Source organism: Talpa occidentalis, unplaced genomic scaffold (genome assembly GCF_014898055.3).
Source record: "Talpa occidentalis isolate TD23 unplaced genomic scaffold, MPIMG_talOcc4v2.1, whole genome shotgun sequence".
Taxonomy (NCBI): Eukaryota; Metazoa; Chordata; class Mammalia; order Eulipotyphla; family Talpidae; genus Talpa; species Talpa occidentalis.
The window spans coordinates 112,259,977-112,280,013 of NW_026555331.1; the positions used below are offsets into that span (position 1 = coordinate 112,259,977).

Genomic DNA, 20,037 nt, shown 5'->3' on the forward strand with positions numbered 1-20,037 from the left:
AAAAAGAAATGAACTCCTTACCACTTTCTTTTTCATTGGTATGAACGCATCTCTTGAGAGAAACAATTTCATGTCAAAGTCTGCTGGGTCAGAAACAATGGATAAAGAAATGGAATCAGAGACCCATGGCCTTGTTAGGGCAGGATGGTAGTGCTTGAGAGCCACTAGCTAGATTAGAGTCCTTTATTCTTTTCTCTCTCTTTAAACTCATGGCCTTAAGAAAAGCATATATGTGGGGGTAGTGGGGACACTAAACTCTCTAGCTGTTGCCTCTACTGGGGGTAAATTAGGCTGTTTAAAAAGGCATCTGCCATGCTGTGTTAAAAGGATTCCTAAAGATATATTGATACTCTTTCACAAAGCAGAAATGCTGCACACCATCATTCCTTCTGCTCAGCTTTTTACTTGTTCTAAGGCATATGAATACATTGAAAGTAACACAGAGTTCACTTTTTCATTAATTTCTTAAATGAAACCCTAGGAGAATGTATTCTCTTCTGAGAAGTGTATAGGTAATCACTCTGAACTACCCCAGCTGAGTTTCTAGGCAGTTGCCTCCTGGCAAGCACAAGGCCTCGTGACAGAAATGTTCCCCAGATCAGCATCCCACTAAGACTGCAACTGAGCTGTCCACTTTCTTTGTCCTTCCCCGCAAACTCTACCATCTACCACTACCACATTCTGAACCCCTACTGTGTGCACAGCACACTCAAGAAGATACAGTCCCTACTCTCAGATTTTCATTGATTGGAAAGACATGTTACTATTCTCCAAGGCAGTAATATAATACTGTCCTTAAGAATTCCCTCTGTTTAAAAACTAAGTTTAAATACAACTATCCTTGGAAATGCTGGTACTTTAAACGAGGTATTGCAGCTTCCCATTCGTTCCTTGCTTGTCTTGTTCTCACATTTTCTCCTGACCTCCCAAGGCTCCTGTTATGGCTTTGGAGCATGAGTCAAAGGGAAGGCAAATGAGGGAATAATCCTCAGGAAAATGACTACTATGCTTTTGAATACTGGTCCCTTTTTTAGAAGAAAATAAACAGGTAATAATCAGTTCATAAGGAGTAGACAGATGACTCCATTTATGAGATGTATAAAGATGGAAACAAGAGATGACCCCAAGTATTCAAGGAAGGCCACAGAAAAAATTATAAAACCCCGCAGGATAATGGTGTTTTTAAAACCCCTTAGAACTAGAAAGGCATAGGGATAATCTGAGAGCTCAGTCTTCAGATTAATCTTGCAATCTTGAGAGAATTCTAAAATCTCCAAAAACGCCTACCTTTAACCTTACCCCAGGAGAAACTGATCTATAAAAATGACATGTATGATTAAGAAAGATGTAGGTGAGTGAGAGGAGTTGAGGAACCTGAAAGATAGTAAGATCTCACCCTAAAGCTATAGAAGGAGCAAGATCTCAGTAAACCAATAATTCACCTTTTTATTTATCTGTAAACATTTATTTTTAAAAATTTTAAGTAAGTTCTGAGGAATACAATCACAATAAAGGTCATTTTCATATAACCTGATTGTTTTATTGTTTTTTTGTTAGTTCTCCAGTCGTTTACAAGCACTATCACTGTTATATCACAGACAACCTTTATCAGCATAAGCATCAACTGATTCTTAAAATCTTTGACCTATGCTCATGTATTCATTTTATTCAACCAACACCTGTTAGTAAGTTTGGTAGCTCTATGGCTATATAACTTGAAATATGCATTATTTTATAGGTCAGACAGAAAAATGGAACTCTGAGAGTTGCAGAATCTCAGTAAGTCATGCAATTCATTTCCTTACCTGTGAGGAAATAACATCTACTCAAAACTATTTTGAAAAAAAAGATTGTTGGGCTATTTTCTAAGTTCTCGAGATAGTTCTTCAACTTTTACTTAGTCTGTTCCAATGCTGAATCATCTTATTTTCCCTTTTAAATAACTTTTTTTTAAAAGCCCTCTGTTAATGCGAGTTAGGCCTATTTCCTCCATTTATGAAACAGGATATGTTCAAAGGTGGCTTGGAACTATGCCTCCCATCTCTTAGGCACAGTGGAAATCATTTGCTACTTTATAAGCTTTATGGCAGACTAACACTAAAAATATCTGCCAACCACACAGGATAAAACATCCAGCGAAAAGAGTAATCTATGCTCACACATGTACTAAATGTAAAAGTGAAGTACACCTAAGTACATGAAAATAATACTGTCTTGCAAAGAAGAATGCAAATGCATCATATTGTGGGGAGGCAGACAGGGATAAATTATATTCAGTCACCACAGTAAAAATGTATATGGTCTTCTTAGGTGAGACAATACAATCTTTTCAGAGAACACAGGATAAAACTGAAAATACTGCCAGAGATATGAATAATTCCAATTATTTTCCCCAGTACAGGCTTCAATGATACCTTCCATCACCAACTTGAAGTAGCAGCCTTATTAATCATACTTGACATTGTGCTTTCCATAGTATATTACATTTTTGTCTACCTACTAGAATATAAGCCTCATAAAGAAAGAAATCTGAGGTGTTGGTTTTTGTTGTTGTTGTTGTTTTAATTCACTGATGTATCCCAAGGGTCCCGAATAGTGACGTCACATAGCAGACGCTAAGAAAATATTTGTGGAAGGAATTACAAAGATGTCAGTTCACAAATAAAATCATAGGAAATAATTCCATTACATACACACACTGCATGTAATATACCATTCTAAACAGTTACTCTCGATCTAACAAAAAAAAAAAATCAATGGAAAAATTTTAATTGCAAAGCTGGCAAGTTTAAATTTCATAAGGAACACGAATCAAAGTCTATTAAATATTTGCCATCTTCTAGGTTCCCTCATTGCTTAAAGATAGGAAGACAAAAAGAGAAATCAAGAATCTCTAATTCTAGTGAAAACACACTGCAGAGAACAGGAGCTATAAAAAGGCATGATTAATAGCTCAAACGTAACTAAAATACCAAAGCACAGGACCAGAAGGTGCAGAGACAAGTGTAGCTGTTTCTCTCCTCATGTGAAATGTGAAAACTAAAACTGACCCAATGGCCTCTCCAGTGGAGATGGGATGTTCTGAAAAGACCACACACACACACACACACACACACACACACACTACACACCAACAAGAATATCTGCACTTGGAGCTCTTCTCTTCCTGCACACTTTCTATAGTGAGCATATGATGCTTAAATAAAAGCATACGGACTTCTACTACCCTAATTATTTCTTGAGAAAGAGAAATAACACAAATAATTAACTTTGGAATAACAGATTTTGGAAAGACTGTTGAAAACGGTTGGAAATTCTGGAACACATGGCTGATTGATTAAGTGTTAAAATATTTATTAAATATAAGAATTCACTGCAAAAAAAAATGGAAGTTCTTCCACTGAGCTGAAAGCTACAACTAATTCAGGACCCAGAGTCCTCTCAATAAGAAGTTAGGCAAAAGAACATATGATCACAGATAGTTGACAATAGTTTGAAAAACAATAGAAAAATAAAAATGGAGAGCCAGAACATAAAGGGAAAATGAGTGAATTACAAATGACTAAAAGTTATATGAAAAGTTGTATTACAAATCACTGAACTGTATACTTTACAAGGGTGAATTTTAGGGTACATGTAAAAAGTATCTATGAAAAATAAGCTATTAAAAGACAGTATCTTATCTTCTGATCCAGTTAAATACATAGATCCTACCACTCCACCAGGTATGTGACCTCTGAGTCCAACTTTTCCCTTCACCACCTGCAACCACTTCATGTCCTGCTCTCCCTTCCCTTCCTCACTTCCCAGCTAGAAACCACCCTTTGCAGGAAACAGATTTTTGATGTCTCTTCTAATGCAGAGATGCTCCCATCCCAAAGTAAGTAGCTGCACTGTTACTCACTTTAAGAAAATAAATCCCACCTGATATTTGATCTAATATTTGAGGGGTGTGGGTGGGAGAATGAAGACTAACTTGGGTTTGTTAAATTCCTGGAAAGAATACAGTGAGACTAAAGCTGAAAAACAGAATTAGCACCAGCATCCAAATTGTTCTGCCTTCCTTAAACATTTGATGCAAATCATGACTGTTGTGAGAACAGAAAAATCCAGTGATTTGTGTACATAAGAAACTGAGCACCAATTTTATACCAATAAATGATAATTATGGGAGCTTAAGAAAGAACTAACATTTTTGAGTTCTTACTAAGCCAAAATACTCAACTACAAGCTTTATGCATATTATCTCCTTTAATAGTTACAGAACGTATGAGCTAAGTACTTATTTCAACTTTATTATTACAAAAACTAAGCATTAGAGAAGTGCTTACCAAATTCACAGTAAGCTAGTGGCAAAGGTAGGTTTGAATCCATGCAGTCTAATTCTAGGTCCTCTAACTCTTAAATCATTATTGTATAATGTTCTTTTAAGAAGAAAACTACATCAGGTCCACTACATCAAATAACATAGCTTACTTCAACATTTATTCATTACAATGCGCATGAGTAAAAACAATCTTGCCTAATGCTGAACTAAACAGTATTAGTCCAGGAGATAATTTCCTTACATTTCATTCCATATACATAGTTTCCAAGAACCTATTGAATACATTAACAGAGGTCTTACTGCATAACAAGAACCTTTCTTTACTAAAAATTAAGACATTCTAAAACCATAGTAGACTCCCCAGTAGTAAGGTAATACAGGAACATACAAAGAACATGAAGGATCAGTGTAAATAAAATAAATATTACAAAAAAGATATCATGTCAATGAAAAAATAAGCCACAAAATTATAAGGTATTTTCAACACAGATAACCAATAATAAAAAAGAATCCAAAATAAATTTTAAATACCTACAAATCAATAAGAAAAAGAAATAGAAAAACAAGGAAAATATATGATTAGGTCAGTCAGAAGAAAAAGTATGGATCACCAAATGTGATCTACCTGATTAGTCATTAAGGAAAAGAAAAGTAAACTAATTAGACACCATTTCACACCTATAATATTGTGTTAGATATTTAAAAGTCTTTTGATTCCAAATGATGGTGAATATGGGGATGTACACTGCTGACAGGCTGTCAACTGACACAAATACTATGTGATTTGCCAATATGTAGAAAAGTTGAAAATGCATAAACTGTAAGAATTGACAGTTTATGTCCTCCACGTAAGACACCAAATATGTCATAAAAGTGTGGAAGCAAAGGCAGGAAAGATGCACAGCAACTTCAAGATAATTTTATATGGGAGGGAAGAGGGACTAGAACAGAAGGAAAACATCAGCTGAATCTAAAATGTTTTATTAAAAAAACTACTAAATTTTGTGATTCTGGGTGCTAGGTACAAAGATATCTGTCACATTACTCTGCATTTTTTTATTTTCTTATATTTTTTGAACTATTTCAAAATATCAGCTTTTTAACAAAACTTGTCCTGAAGAATCAATTTTCACAATCACCTTCACATTGTGGATTTCACTGGTATCACAGAGCAGCCGAAGAATGACCAACACACCACAGAGATATCTCTGATACTGCTGCCAGGAAAACAAGAGACAAAAACTGATGACTGGAAACTGCTAGGAGGCACATCTGACCCAACTTTCTGAAACCTTTTTAAGCAAAGCTGCTCAAAGGAAGAGCTGTCTTGTAAGGACTGAGCTCATCTATCAGGAATGCTGTAGGGGAGTTTTTAAAACTGTAAGTCAAAACCATCACCCATTAGAGGGCTCTGAAATCACTTTACTGTACCATGGCCAGGTTTTGGGTTTTTTTTTTTTTTTGGGGGGGGGGAGGAAACAGGAAACCGCATGGAAACAGAGTAGAAGGTAAAGTATACTACTGCATGTAAAAGGTCAAGTGTTATTTCACCACACAATTGTTACGATTTCTGTTGTGTGTATGTGTGTGTGTTCTCACAAGTTCACACAAGGTTTAACACAAATATTTATAGCAGCATTATGCATAATTCCCCACAAATAGGAACAACCCAAATCTCCATGAAGAGAACAAATAAGGGAATATTACTCAGCAATAAAAAGAAACAAAGCACAAAGCACGTGCTACGACATGGATGAACCTTGAAAACATTAATCTAAATGAAAGAAGCCAGTCAACACAAAGAAAAGAATCCACATAATCTATGTTCCATTTATATGAAATATTTAGAACAGACCAATCTATAGAGGCAGCTGGTAGATTAGCAATTTTCTAAAGCTGTGGGGGTAGAGAGGAGTGTAGGAAAACATGGCAAGTTTGGGGAATGGGTATGGGTTTTTTGGTAAAGCAATGAAAATGTTTTAAAATTCACTGTGATGATAGTTAATAAGGATATTATAAATGCATATGCAAAATATGCATTATTTTGTTGCTGAGATTACATTAGGTCAGTTGAAATTATGACAACTGCTACAGAGTTAATTTTGTGGGTCAAACACTGGATCTTAATCTTTTAATGTGGGTGCTCCTTCACAACCATCGGCTCTTTCTTTTCTGATCTTAAACCTGCTTTCAGATCCTTCACTCACACAGTAAGTGCTGGAAAACAGCTGAGAACCATCATTCCCTGGGGCCTCCGCTAATGCTAAATCAGATATGTGAATCTTTAAGCAACATGGAAAGTGTATGATGTGAGTACATTCTATCTCCTAAGAAATAAAGTAAATATTTTATGTTAACTTATTAGTCATTAAAAGAGAGGTGAAATTTGGAAAAATGAAACAAAACATTAAAGAATTAAGTATTTAGACTTAATTACAGAAAGAAAAAAGGGGATGCTGTCCTTAGTTCAAAACCATATTGGAAAAAAAAAAATCAAACTCCAAGAACAAATATCAAGGGAATTCCTTAGCTCTCAAAAGTTCAGATCCATCAAAAATACAGTATGTCACTCTCTCAAAAGACAAACATCACTCTCTTAAAGAAAATGCAGCTCCAAGCAGAAAATGGAAAATTTTGGTACATGAATTTATACAAAAAAGTTAAATAGCTTGCATTTTATTTTTGTTGGGAAAGATGGGGCAATAAACTGACATGTATGAATTTGTCACAGTGATTAAGTAGTTGAAAGACAGCAAGGCAGCTCTATGTGGTAGAATGTCGGTACCAATCATTGTCTGTGTTCCCACCATTTTCTCTGGTGTTCTCTATCCTTATCGTTATGGCCCTGATTTTCCCAATAAATTCTGCCTCTAATCTGAAGCAATAAGGATAGCTAGTTCAGTTCAGATGCTCATACTCATGGGATCCTCATAGAACTTGGGCACAGTCTACAGGGTGACTATGTAGGCCAGCAGGAGTGTATGTGGGAGAAAAAGAGGAAGAAAGAAGTCAGAGACAGGTGAGGGGGAGGAAGGCCAGGCTCCCCTCAAACCCATCCCAACAAAATATCTCTGAGGAATCCTCTTACCCCCCACCTCTGGCCTGTACCCCAGTTGTTGTATGCACAAATAAATAAATCTTTAATATATATATTTTTTAATTATCTATATGAAAGAAATACTGTAACTGTTGGAAACACAACAAAAGTAGAGAAATTCATAACATGAATGGCCACAGAACTTTTTCCAGCATCTCTGAGACAAAAAGTTGAAACAAAGACAGGCCTACAAATATTTTTTGCGCATCACCTGCAGGCCAGCCAGTGGATAAACAATGGTGAATACACATGACAAAGTTGAGCAATTAGTCTGTCTCATGAGGACATTTTCTATTAACACGGTCAGGTAATCAGCACTCCAATATCCCCCACAGCAACGCCCACATTTTATACCTAGCCAATAAGGAACATTTTACTTTTATGGTACTCTCTTGAAGAATTTAAGAAGTAACAAGCTCAGCAAGTGTAGAAAGCAGACTGAGCACATCACTCAAGAGTTTAAGGCTAAGAGAATTGGAGTGATGAGAATAAGGAGATTGATATTAGGTGGGTAATTATTCCAGCAGTAAAGGACAGAAGGGACATTAAATTCACATTCAAAGAAGAGAATGAATGAGGGACAATTTAAAGGGAACAAAAGAAATAAACAAAAAAAACACCAAAAATACCATAATAAAAATATTACATTAAAAAATAGACATGAAGTAGTAAAATGAAAAGCTTATTGAACTATAACTAACACCTTTTTTAAATCCAAAGACAGGTCCAGCAGTAGGTATGGTTTCTAACACTAAATGCAAATAAACTTTCAGAGATTTGTCTTTAGTTTAGTTGCTAAGACAAACAAGGGCATGTGACAGAAAGAAATTAGGGGGGAAAATACAAAAAAGCCAACAGTCATAAAGTAAATGAACAGAGCAAGACTAAGTTCATAAGAAAACGACAAATGGAAAGAGGCAATAGGAAAATGACAGAACCTATACTGAGAGGTAAAGGAAAGAGATAAAGAGAAAATAATTGGCCAGGGAAAACCTGATATAATAGAGGTCTGGAGGCATAAGAGTGGAACGGGATTCTCTACAAATTGTGGCATCAATGATTTCATCTAGTCAAAATTCGCTTGTTGAGAATTTGCTATTTTATAAGGTTCTTTGATCAACAATGAGAAGAAATAAATATGAAGATTAGGATGTAGGAATATGCTTTTCTGTTCAATGAAAGTAAATTTTACCCATCACCTCACAACTGTAAAGTTCATGATTTCATAATCAGAACATTTAAGAAATGTCCTAAGCAACTCATTAATCTATGACCTCAAGTAGATTTCATACTAAATTGCTTAAATTATGAATTAATATAATTTTCCCTTCATTAAATATGAAAACATTGTCTCTGCAAGATCATCAAGAACTACATGAACACCATGTTAAACTTGAAATACTACATTAAATGAGAATTCTCAGTATCTTAGCACCAATATATCCCCCTGTTTTTTACCTGAGAGGAACAGAAGAATCAACAAACACTGCTATACACCATGGCTTGACATAGCCTGATTTCTAGTCACTCACCTAGTCAGAAATGGCCTCACCTTTGGGATCAGCAATGAACATTCCTTCAATTTTCTCTAACTTCCTATCAATCAAAACCTGTCCAAGATTTATGTCCAATATAAGTACCACATATCTTATGAGGAAATATGTTTAGAAAAAAGCAAGGTACTATTTATAGCTAAACTAGCTGTACAAGATCATAAAATATAAGAACAATTTTGTGGTCCTCAACTGAAATTTTCATCATTTTCAGTGATAATCTTCACAGTCAATAAAACTACTTAAGACATGATGATTTAATTTTGCGTAGTGTTAAATTTGCAAGTGTACCTACCAAAAAATCTTCCACTATTCTTATTAAATACTTAAGTAAAGTTTTCTTAGAAATATGCTACAGGGCCTCCCCGGTGGCGCAGCGGTTGAGCGCTGGGTTGCAAAGCTGCCCGCAGTCTCTGCAGCACCGGTTCAATCCCCGGCTGCTCCCAGGCCACCGGAGGAGGGTCCCACATGGCGCGCAGACCTCTCCTGCCGCCCGCTGCTCCCCTCAGCAGTGTACTTTGGTCCTTCTGCCTGCTCTGCTCCCCGCTCTGGCTCTGGTGAATTCTCTCACCCTCCCGCACTTCTGACTGTACCCACTGCATGTATAAAACAAACAAACAAACAAACAAATAAATAAAACATGCCTCTATTTAAAAAAAAAATCTATTAAAAAAAAAAGAAATATGCTACAAAGTATTGCTAAACTGAAGGTAATAACCAAATTCACCTTGAAAATAATCCACTATCCCAAAGAAACTGACACCAAAATTACCCATCCTTATAAGGGCAAATTTTCCAAATTCCCACATACAAAATATCTCATCATTCAAGGCAGGGGAGTGCAGGCAGGAAGCACAGAAATTGACTAACTAGAGGTAACCGTTAGAAACACAAAGTAGTACAAAGTAGAATAAGTGGTCCAATAAAACTCTCAAGTAGGAGTTCTCCTTGGATAAAAAGTTTTAAAGCCACTTGCAAAATGTGAACTCTTGAGGCCAAACTTCAGGAAAACATCATCAATTTCCAGTGTCAAAAGGGTTAACTATGGTTCTTTACTTGGGACAAAAAAAGCAACAGAAGGGGCAACTATTGCTAAATGCTAAAATCTCATGGCACAAAATTAATTTTTTTAAAGATTTATTTATTTATGCATACAAGAACTGGGGTACAGGCCAGAGGTGTGGTGGGTGAGAGGAGGATTCACCAGAGACAGAGTGGGGAACGGAACAGGCAGAAAGACGGAAATACACTGCTGAGGGGAGCAGCGGGCTAGACAGGAGAGGTCTGCTGAGCCATGTGGGTTGCTCCCTGGCCAGGGAGCAAACCTATGCCACAGTGTCTGCGGGCAGCTTCATAGGTTGCGTCTTAACTAACCCCGTGCGCCACCGGGGAGGCCCATAAAATTAAATTTTAAAAAGGAAAAGAGGGCCTCCCCGGTGGCGCAGCGGGTTGAGCACAGCGCTGTGAAGCTGTCCACAGCCTCTGCAGCGCGGGTTTGATTCCCAGCTGGCCAGGGAAATTCCCACATGGCGGGGCAGACCTCTCCTGTAGCTCCAGCTGTTCCCCTCAGCAGTGCATTTTGGTCGTCTGCCTGTTCTGCTCCCGGCTCTGTCTCTGGTGAATCCTCTCACCCTCCTGCACCTCTGGCCTGTACCCCAGCTCTTGTATAAAAATAAATAAATCTTAAAAAAAAAAAAAGCACTCATGAAAAAAAAAAAAGAAACTTTAAAAAGGAAAATAAAAAATGTAGTTTTGCCCTTGCTGATATAAATATGATTCTGAAAAATCTCTTCAATACAGACAGATGTAGGGGTGGAGTGGAGGTCAGGGTGGATTAAATACTTTATTCCTTCTCTTCCTATTCAGAACTACTGATATTTCTGGATCATGGGACAGCATTTTTTATTTTATTTTCAAAATCAAGTTACATATAATAATCTATTTTGGGGGAAAACAAAACAGATTTCTATTTTAAAAGCACCTTAAATAATGACATGATAGTAAAGGACAGTTACAAGTTTGCAATCATTTTTTATATATGAAGTGTTTTATATGGCACATGAACTCTATTTTAATTAAGTATAAAATAACTAATTATCAAAAAGGGTTATAAATTCACTACTTAGAGATAAAAAAAAAAGCATTCATTCATTCATTCATTCACACCCTAACTTGTTCCAAAATTATTTCAGGGTATTTATATGGGAGCTTATAAGATAAAATACAACTTTTAAATAGATGAATAAACTGGGAAGAAATGAAAATTGACCTTTTCAATAAACACTTATAAAGTATATACTCTATGCCAAGTGCTATTCTAGGCAGTAAAGATGTATGGTCAACAATCAGACAAGAGCACTACAATAGGCTTGGACCTATTATAGAAAAGAGATCAGAAGACACTTATATGATTACTCATTTTAGTTTGAATACTTATTTTGTTTGAAGCATAACAAGCATATGAAAATGTGCACAAATATGACTTCTCAGATTTATGAATTATTACAAGTCAAGAGATATTTGTGATGGTTTTTGAGCTGAAATGAGGATGAGGACAAGGAGCATACTGATGTACCAGGAATGAAGTTGCTAGGAAAACTCAGGCTGTGACTTTCACTTTGGAGGAGGCCCTTGAAATTTTTGGCATATAATTCAAGGAAGTTATGTTCTATATCTCTCCTCTTTGTCCTGATGAAACACAATAAGTTATGGATTCCAATATTTTGATTAATACTATAAATGGTGTCTTAGGAACCAGTTACAAGGTCCTTCAAAATATCCTTCAAACACATCTGATCGGCGATTAGAGTTGTCAAGGAAGTGACTGAGAAAACTGATACCAATTCGAAACCAAACTCTCTTGCAACTAAAATCCAAAGACAGACCCAAGAGTACACAGAGCTCCTCAACTCTTAGGTGTGAAATGGAATCCAGTGTAGTGGGGCTAAAGTATCTACATGTAAATCTCATCTCAATTACCTTTGTGATTTTACAGCTGGTTAGTATTACCTGTCAGTGTGATTTTTATGAGGATGCAAGAGTTAATACTACGTACTAACTACTTAGAAAAGTATCCTGCATATAAAATCACATTAGTTATCACATTAGTTATCATGTATTAAATGTTAACATATGCAATATATACAATAATACCATTATAAGTATTCCTGTCTTATCCTGATTTCTCTTCCCTATCTTCTCACCATTTCCCTCAAGTTCCCTTCCTTTGCTCTCCTTCTTCCTTTTATTAACATCCTTTTCTGGTTTGGGGACAATTCATGAGATGTAATGATAAATGTGGCCCTATCTGAACTCCACTGGAGTACTGAGAACTACTAACCACAGTGTGTCATGTCAGGAAAGGAGGTCTCCCTCCCAGTACTTTAGGAGGGGCTCTTAAAAATGAGGGGGCCTCCCTGGTGGCACAGGGGTTAAAGTCACAGCACTATCAAGCTATCTCCAGTCATTGCAGCATGAGTTCGATCCCTGGCCAGGACGCCGCAGACCTCTCCTGTCTCACCTACTGCTCCCCTCAGCAGTGTATTTCAATAGATCCACCTATTCTGCTTCCCGCTCTGTCTCTGGCCTACACCTGAGTTCTTCTATGCATAAATAAATAAAAATGAATCTTAAAAAAAATTAAAAGTGATACACACTTGGCATTCTTTGCAATATGAGAAAGCAAATAAAACTGAGCAATTTTTATCAGGAGCATGCTGAAAATCATTCATAATTTTGCATGAGTAGCTGTAAATAAGCAATGACAACACTAGTTTTCTTGTGCACAGTAAAATCACCAGGCAAACTGGCATCTTGTAGAGTAAAAACAAGAATCTTAAGGGAATCTCCTACAATTCTGAATTTCATTTTCACTTAACTACTTAATTCTATGGAAGGAGAAGAAAAATACTGTGGGTAATATCTTCTTATTAACAAGCAGCAGAACAAAGTTTTTATTAGTGGCAAAACTTTATCAATATTGAGCTACTTACTTTAACAAATACACATTAAAAAAAAAAAGATGTTTGTGCTATCCTTGCAAAATACTTCTAAAGCTGTAATTTCAAGGAGCCCATCTCCGCCAGGGAAGCAGTAATGCAGACAATTTACTGCCAAGCTGACTCAGTGCTCCCAAGTGAAACAGCACATTTTTAAGTACAGCTCATCCATGCTTAGACATATGTACACATATATTCATAAAAATGAATATTTTTTTGCTTGATATTTTGCTACCATCTTGCATTTTCTCTATTCATTACTGATTATCAAAACTATGATACACTGTAGATCTATGTTATTGACACATAACTGACTACTTCAGAAGAAATTACCACACTTTCAGAGAAAGAGAAAAATAGTAACCTGTCTTACTGACAAGACTATAGCATAGCACTGTGAAGCTGTCTGCAGGCTCTACAGAGCATGCCAGATTCCCGGCTGGCCAGGGAGATACCCACATGGCACGGCAGACCTCTCCTGTCTTGCCCGCTGCTCCTCTCGGCAGTGCTTTCAGTCTGTCTGCCTGCTCTGCTCCCATTCTGTCTCTGGTGAATCCTCTCACCCTTCCGTGCCTCTGACATGTACCCCAGTTCTTGTATAAAAATAAATGTATCCTTAAAAAAAAAATTCTATTCTTTGTAGATAAATGTAATCATAGATGGAAAAAAAATATTGAAAATTCATAGGGTGACTATTTAATAAAATAAAACATTAAATAACCTATCTTTGATGCTATAGGAAATGTGTGATAGTTGTGAAAAAGGAGTAATTACTAAGGAGCTTATTCTACAAATTAGCAATTACATGATTATCTGAACAAATCATGGATGACAGCTTGCCCATATGGATGTCCAGTTGAAATATATGCTTTATGCTTCTACCTGAAAACATGTAATTTCTTCAGCACAAATAATTTTAGATCAGAAGAAAGACTCTGAATATTATGAATAGTCTAGTGTGAGTACTATTCAAAATAATGGAATTATTTTCAACTAGGTAGATAGCCATGAGGAGAACAAGGTTACCCATAATCATGATTTTTAGGAATCTATGGCATAATGAGCTTTCAGTATGAATTAACCATTCATGCAGTATGAGTTATGCATTCAAGTAACTGGTCATGCAGAAATATTTTATAATATGGATTCATATTAACAAAATTATTATTTCACACTAATCAAATTGCCAATATTTCCAGAAAATAACAATTTCTACCAAAAAGTGTCTTTTGTTCCATGTAGGGATCAAAAATGAAACAAGAACTTATCAAGGGTAAAATTATGTTTTATACCATCAAAGTTCTTACCAACATTTAATAACAGATTGCTGGTTTCAACAACTTATTCTCACCAGGTAAGAAGTAATTCCTGAATTGGGTAAGATGACCTATAATGTCTTTTCCATCTTTGGGACAGTTTAAGTCCACTTAGCTATGTAAATCTGAGTAATATGTAACTTATTTCTGGGAATGTGTTATATCCAGGTAATTAGGGTACCATTTTACATTGAAGTGATGTTGTAAAATTTCTAGTAAGTATTCAAGGAGCTTGAGGGAGTTAATTTTCTTAACAAAAACTCATATTACTTATGATATATCTATCCAGCATTGTTCTAAGTGCTTTGTATTGTCATACAATGTTTTCTGTACCCTTAGTAGCCAAATTCTGAGGAAACTTAACATGTATGCGAATTTTACCAATAAAGTGAACAACCACATTCACTTACTCTTCAAATTAAAATTATTCATTTATAACAATTAGTATTATCCCACAATAACATGTATCAGATCATTTAACTTTCCTTATTGAAATCCATCCATTGCCTTCAGGACAAAGTCCAAATTGCTCAGCAAGTTGTGAAGATACTACAGCATTTACTCTGTTTTCCTATTTTATGTCATCAATCCTTTAAATTCCAACTATGTGTAGTTATCAAAAATGTGTTCTCTCATATGCCTATAGGCTCATGACCCTTCAGTTTGATATGCCTACCTACTCCTTTAATCTGCCCAATTCCTACTCACCCTCAGCATGTCCCCCTGAGAGTCCACCCTGACTGCGTGCCCTCATTTCCCCCACCATGGTTAAGTAGTACTGTGTCGACTCTACTACAGCTGTCTCTGATGCCCTCTAAAAAATCCAGAGAAGGGAAAAATGCAACTGCTCACCTCCTCATCCATCTTTCCACTTGTCTGCGGAGCTTGAAGACTGGAACTATGTCTTTTATCTCTAAATCCCCAAGCCTTGCACAAAAATTGGTACACAGTAGGAGCTCAAGTAGATTAATGTCTTAAATAAATAAAAAAAAATATGTACATGCTTTTTGAGTTCATAGAAAATCTTCCTACTTTTATTTGTAAAGTATATAGGGAATTACTAAAAAAATAAACTAATATGCCATGAATTACCTCTATTTAACTACCAAAGAAAAAACAAGGGCCATATGCAATTGACTTACGTTTTGAAATCCAATGATAGCTCTGAGGAAACCAGAGTTGCCAATTCTGGTTCCTTAACTAAAGGAAAACTCTTAAGTTCCTAATTATAGAGAAAGGTTAGCACATGACAACTAAATCTTTACAATTGTGACTGTTGGATTCAGTCCTAGTCATCAATAATTTCTAATTGAAGTTTAAGGATGATGATGAACTGTAAAGTCTTCCCAAGTTATGCAGACATCCAACCAGTTACTGTGTGTGCCTTACTAAGTGCTAGGCACTGGATCTTTTTTCATGTGAAATTACTTTGATGACAAGACAATTTTGACTTGAATTAATAATCTGTTCGTATGTTTGACTCAAATCCTATAAATCATTAACCTCTAACCAAAAGCCAGTCATTTTCATTTGAGGTTTATTGTTAAGAGTAGTAAAAGCTGCAAGGACCCAAGGTATCTTCTGCCTCAAGTGGAGAGGCCTGTGAAATGCAGAAGTGATACTCCATAAATAGGGAGAAAATGACTGGCCTGTTTTCCCAAAGTGCTGTCTTTCACCAGCACAGAAAAGGGCAGAGGGTACCCTACCAGCATAAGATAGGCCTGGCATTTTCAGTCCCAATCCTACAATTTTCTTTATCTTTACTTTCTTCTCCCAGAAAAATCTTTGTGTGATTTGTGTCAAAGCACTAGCAATATTAGTAAAATTTAGAACATGGGAAACTCTACAGGATGAAAGATTCTATGTCTTCAACGAGTAAATTGTAAGGGAAAAAAAACCAAAGAAATAGATAGAGGAAACCATGCATTATAGAGATTAAAAAAAAAAAAAACTAATTGCAGTCTATAGACCTTATTTGGGTCCTGCATTAAACAAACAAAAAAAAAATGTACTGCACATGTTTATATATTAGATATGATGATGTCATGGTTACTTTTTCTTTACGGAATCGTTATCTTTTAGAGGTACATGGTTTTTTAAGTGAATTAAATGATATGTTTGCTTAAAAAAATACAGTAAGAGAAAGAAAAGGTAAATTATACCCAAAACAAGCTTGACCATGAATTGCTAATAAATATAGCAGATGAAACTGATTCATTGTAAGATTCTGCTTTTGCCTGGTTTGAAAATTTTTATAGTCAACATACAATAAATTGTATGTGGATGTAAGACTATTCCTCTACAGAAATAATTTTAAGTTATTGAAAAATTAGATACTGTATCCCCTTTTCTTTCAGTTTACTATGGGAACAAGTTGAAATGAAAAGGGGAAATCAGTAATTACTAAAACTTAACACAAATAATAAAATCCTTCATTAAAGGACCAGCATATTAGATTTTCTACTGCAGTAATCTAACTTTAATGAGTATTACTGCAGTCCTTTATATTAAATTTTAAGAAAACTAAGAACTTGGCTATACATATTTAAATCATATATTTCTATTTTACATATTTTGCACATAGAGAGAACTAGTATAACTATCACATCATCAAGATACATCTCAAAGTATTAATGGATATACTTATACATTGTGAAAAATGTTCAACCTGCATTTACTACAGTGAAGTTTACAAAAATTCTCCACTACATTAATAAGTTACACCTTATTATGTACTTACGGCTAGGTGAACTGTGGATGTATGATATAAATTTTAAAATGGGTAAATGGTATGTTTAGATTTTTAAAAACATAACTTATAAGTGCCTAATAAACAAAATACCCCTGATTACACCAAAGTAACTACTACCAATGAAGAAAGGGAGAGGAAGACACCTTTACAACTCTAGAGTCCACAAATTGAATGAGCTGAAAACTTTTGCCGTTTAGCTTATATTTATGGTTTGAGTTTAATGAGAGATATCCAGACTTGTTTTTTTCCTGCAGTACCAAACTGGTTTAAATCACTTCTAAAGTCGTCTGTTTGAGGATTAAAACATCAACAATAACGATGGAAATCCTGCCAAAGTATATTCCTCCTCTTGCCTATGCAAGGCTTTTCCTTGAGCGAGGTGAGAGGTGTCCGCCCCTATGCTCAGGCTGCTGCACTGCGGGAGGCATCCCGCACAAATTCCTCACTAGCAAAGCCCCTGGACTGTGGTTCTTGGGGGGGGGGGTTGTCCACCTTGCCCTTCTTTTTGTGCATAGGTAGCGCCATGCCCCACTCGCATTCGGATTGCGCTTTTACACCAAGGACACTGCATCTCCAGGGCAACCGAGAACAAACTTAGGGTCGTGGGTGGGCCGGACCGTGCTGAGGACCACCCTCGGACAGCGCCTCTCACCTGCCTGCCGCCAGGGTCACCCCGCACCCTCGTGTTGAGCGCGCCGTGCCGGGTTTGGTCTTCGCCGCCCGAGCGGTAGATGAGCCGGAGTGGCACGATGCTCTGGCGCTCTAGGAAACGGTTTTCGTTCCTTCTATGCAGCTCAGTCAGCGAGGCTTCTCCTCCAGGCAGGAAGGGAGTAAGGTGGGGTTGGGAAGAAAAGGCGAAAATAATGACCCCGATCCACACTTTGCCATCCTGCGGTCCGACGCTTCCCCTACGAAAATCCCACCGCGCCCTCCCTCTCGGGCCTCCTGGGAAGGGCACAGAGGCACCGGCCTGAGAGCCTTGGACCAGCTCATTTGATAGCATCCAGGATCCGGGCCCAGTAAAAGAGCACCCTTTTCCCAACCTCCGCATTCCTCTTCTTGCAAAGAAAAACAGGCATTTGACCAAAGGCTTCTAAAGCATCCGCGCGCCCCCACACATGTATTTTTGCTCCACTTCTCATCACCCTACCAAATAAAAAATCTCCCCGCGCACTCGGAAAATGAGGATGCCCCTTTTCAAGGAGCCTAGGGTTCCAAAGATTCCCGGAAAATGGTACGTCCCGAAGCCACAGAGGGTGGAGAACTTACCTGGCCGTCCGCAGAGCGCCAGGGGGCAGGTCCCCAGGGCGCAGAGCAGCAAGAAAGGCACAGACGCCGCCGCCGCCTGCATGGTGCTGCCGTCAGCCCGCCTAGTTCCAGACGCTCAGCTTCTCATGCCCCGGCAGGCAGCCGGGTCCGGCTTCCTCGCCCCGCGCCACCGCACCTCGGCTCTCCTCGGCCGCCCCCTGCTAGCCCCAGCGGGTGCTGCGGCGGCCGCGGCGCTGCAGCCTCCACCGCGGCGCTGCCTCAGTGCTGCATTGTGCTCCGCGGGCGCTTCCGCTGGCGGGGGGAGCGAGCGAGTGCTGCATTGGGCGGTTGTCTGTAGCTAAGTGGTTTCTAGCGCCTCCCACCTCATCGCTCGGCAAAGGCTCTGGCGGGCGGCGAGCGCTCCGCGGGGAGCGAGCGCCTGCTGCACTTGCCCACCACGCGCGGGCAGGGGCGCGCGCAGGAGTGTCAGCTGGGAAATGTAGTTCTCTCTCCGCGTCCCTCTGGGCTCCACCACAGCGCAAAAGAACTGTCGCGACTTTGGGACAGCAAGGTCCTCTACCGCCTGAAAAGCGGAGGGAGGGAGGAATCGGGCCAAAGAGAGGTCATCCCTGGCAGACCTCTTGGCACCAAGGATATCCAGTTGCTCTGTTTATTCACCCAATTCTTCCGCAAGAAACTGCACTGTTCCACAAGATTAGTTACTAAAATTACCTTCAGGGAATGGTACCTTCAAGAGTAAGGGTAAGTTGATCATTTAATAAATTAACAAATATTGATTGATATCCTACCACTCTGCCGGGCGGTTGACTAAACCCAAGGAACACATCACGGGTATGAGGCGCCTGCTCCTAGTCGTAGTGGAATAAGCACCTTTTTTTTTTTTTTTTCACAATGCAGTGTGAGAAAGGTCCTGGTAACTCCTAGAGGGCCGGGGGAAGGAAGAGAGGTGTGACGAGAGAGCCTCCTGAAAAAGGTCTATTCAGGCTCTTGAAGAATATGTTTGATTTAGTCAAACTCTGTGGGATGTTTTTCTTTCTCTGTTGCCTGCTGCAAACCTGTTTTTGAAAACCAGGCTTGGGGGGATTCTTCTTTCTGAGGCAGCTACATTTTTCTTTAATTCCAAACATTACATACCTCTTGAATAATAATTATGAAAATAGTTTAACTTTTGTGTATTAGTTTTACAGAGGTCACATAGTGTCATTTGAACCCTATGTCAACAATGATATTATTACCATTTAGAGAGAAATTAGAGCTGTACCTTTCAAATGCTGTCTCCACTAGCGACATGTAACTATATAAATTTTAAATGAATTTAAATTTCAAGATTGTTAATACAGTGTATCACATTAGTCTCCTTTGGTCACTTTGTAGTAGTGTGCTTTGGCCACATCTTGCCCATTTCATCTTGCCTAGTTTCTATTTATATATGTAATACAGTATATATTAATCATGTTATATATAAACCCATCATATATACAGAAGCCAGGTGCATATAGTTTTAATTGGTAAAGCTGAATCAAGAGGCAGCTAGAGGAGGCCTGATCTTCAGAGTAATAGAGTTGCTTCATAGATCAGTGTCTTTAGGAGCAAAATGTATTGGATAACTGATGCCACATCAAATAATATTTTCAGAGTTCCAATGATCAGAGACATGCCAGGACATCTTATTCAAAGAAAAGGACAAATTATTGCATCCTGAATTTCCCAAACTTGAAAAGGAAG

At 37.8% G+C, this 20,037-nt stretch overlaps 1 protein-coding gene across 8 annotated transcripts in view; it reads right to left on the reverse strand.

Annotated features, from left to right (window-relative positions):
• The window catches only part of ADAM22 (ADAM metallopeptidase domain 22), a 207,059-nt gene extending 188,434 nt beyond the window's left edge, over positions 1 to 18,625 (reverse strand). For 6 of the 8 annotated variants that reach the window (XM_037510432.2, XM_037510415.2, XM_037510408.2 and 3 more), the window contains exons 1-2: positions 18,313 to 18,625; positions 17,696 to 17,856 (exon numbers count right to left, since the gene is read on the reverse strand). In XM_037510432.2, coding sequence (XP_037366329.1) covers positions 17,696 to 17,856; positions 18,313 to 18,394 — 243 coding nt within the window. In that variant the 5' untranslated portion in view covers positions 18,395 to 18,625. The remainder of the gene's footprint in view (positions 1 to 17,695; positions 17,857 to 18,312) is intronic. The other 2 variants (XM_037510424.2, XM_037510440.2) reach the window with 1 other exon arrangement.
• Between the last annotated feature and the right edge of the window lie 1,412 nt (positions 18,626 to 20,037).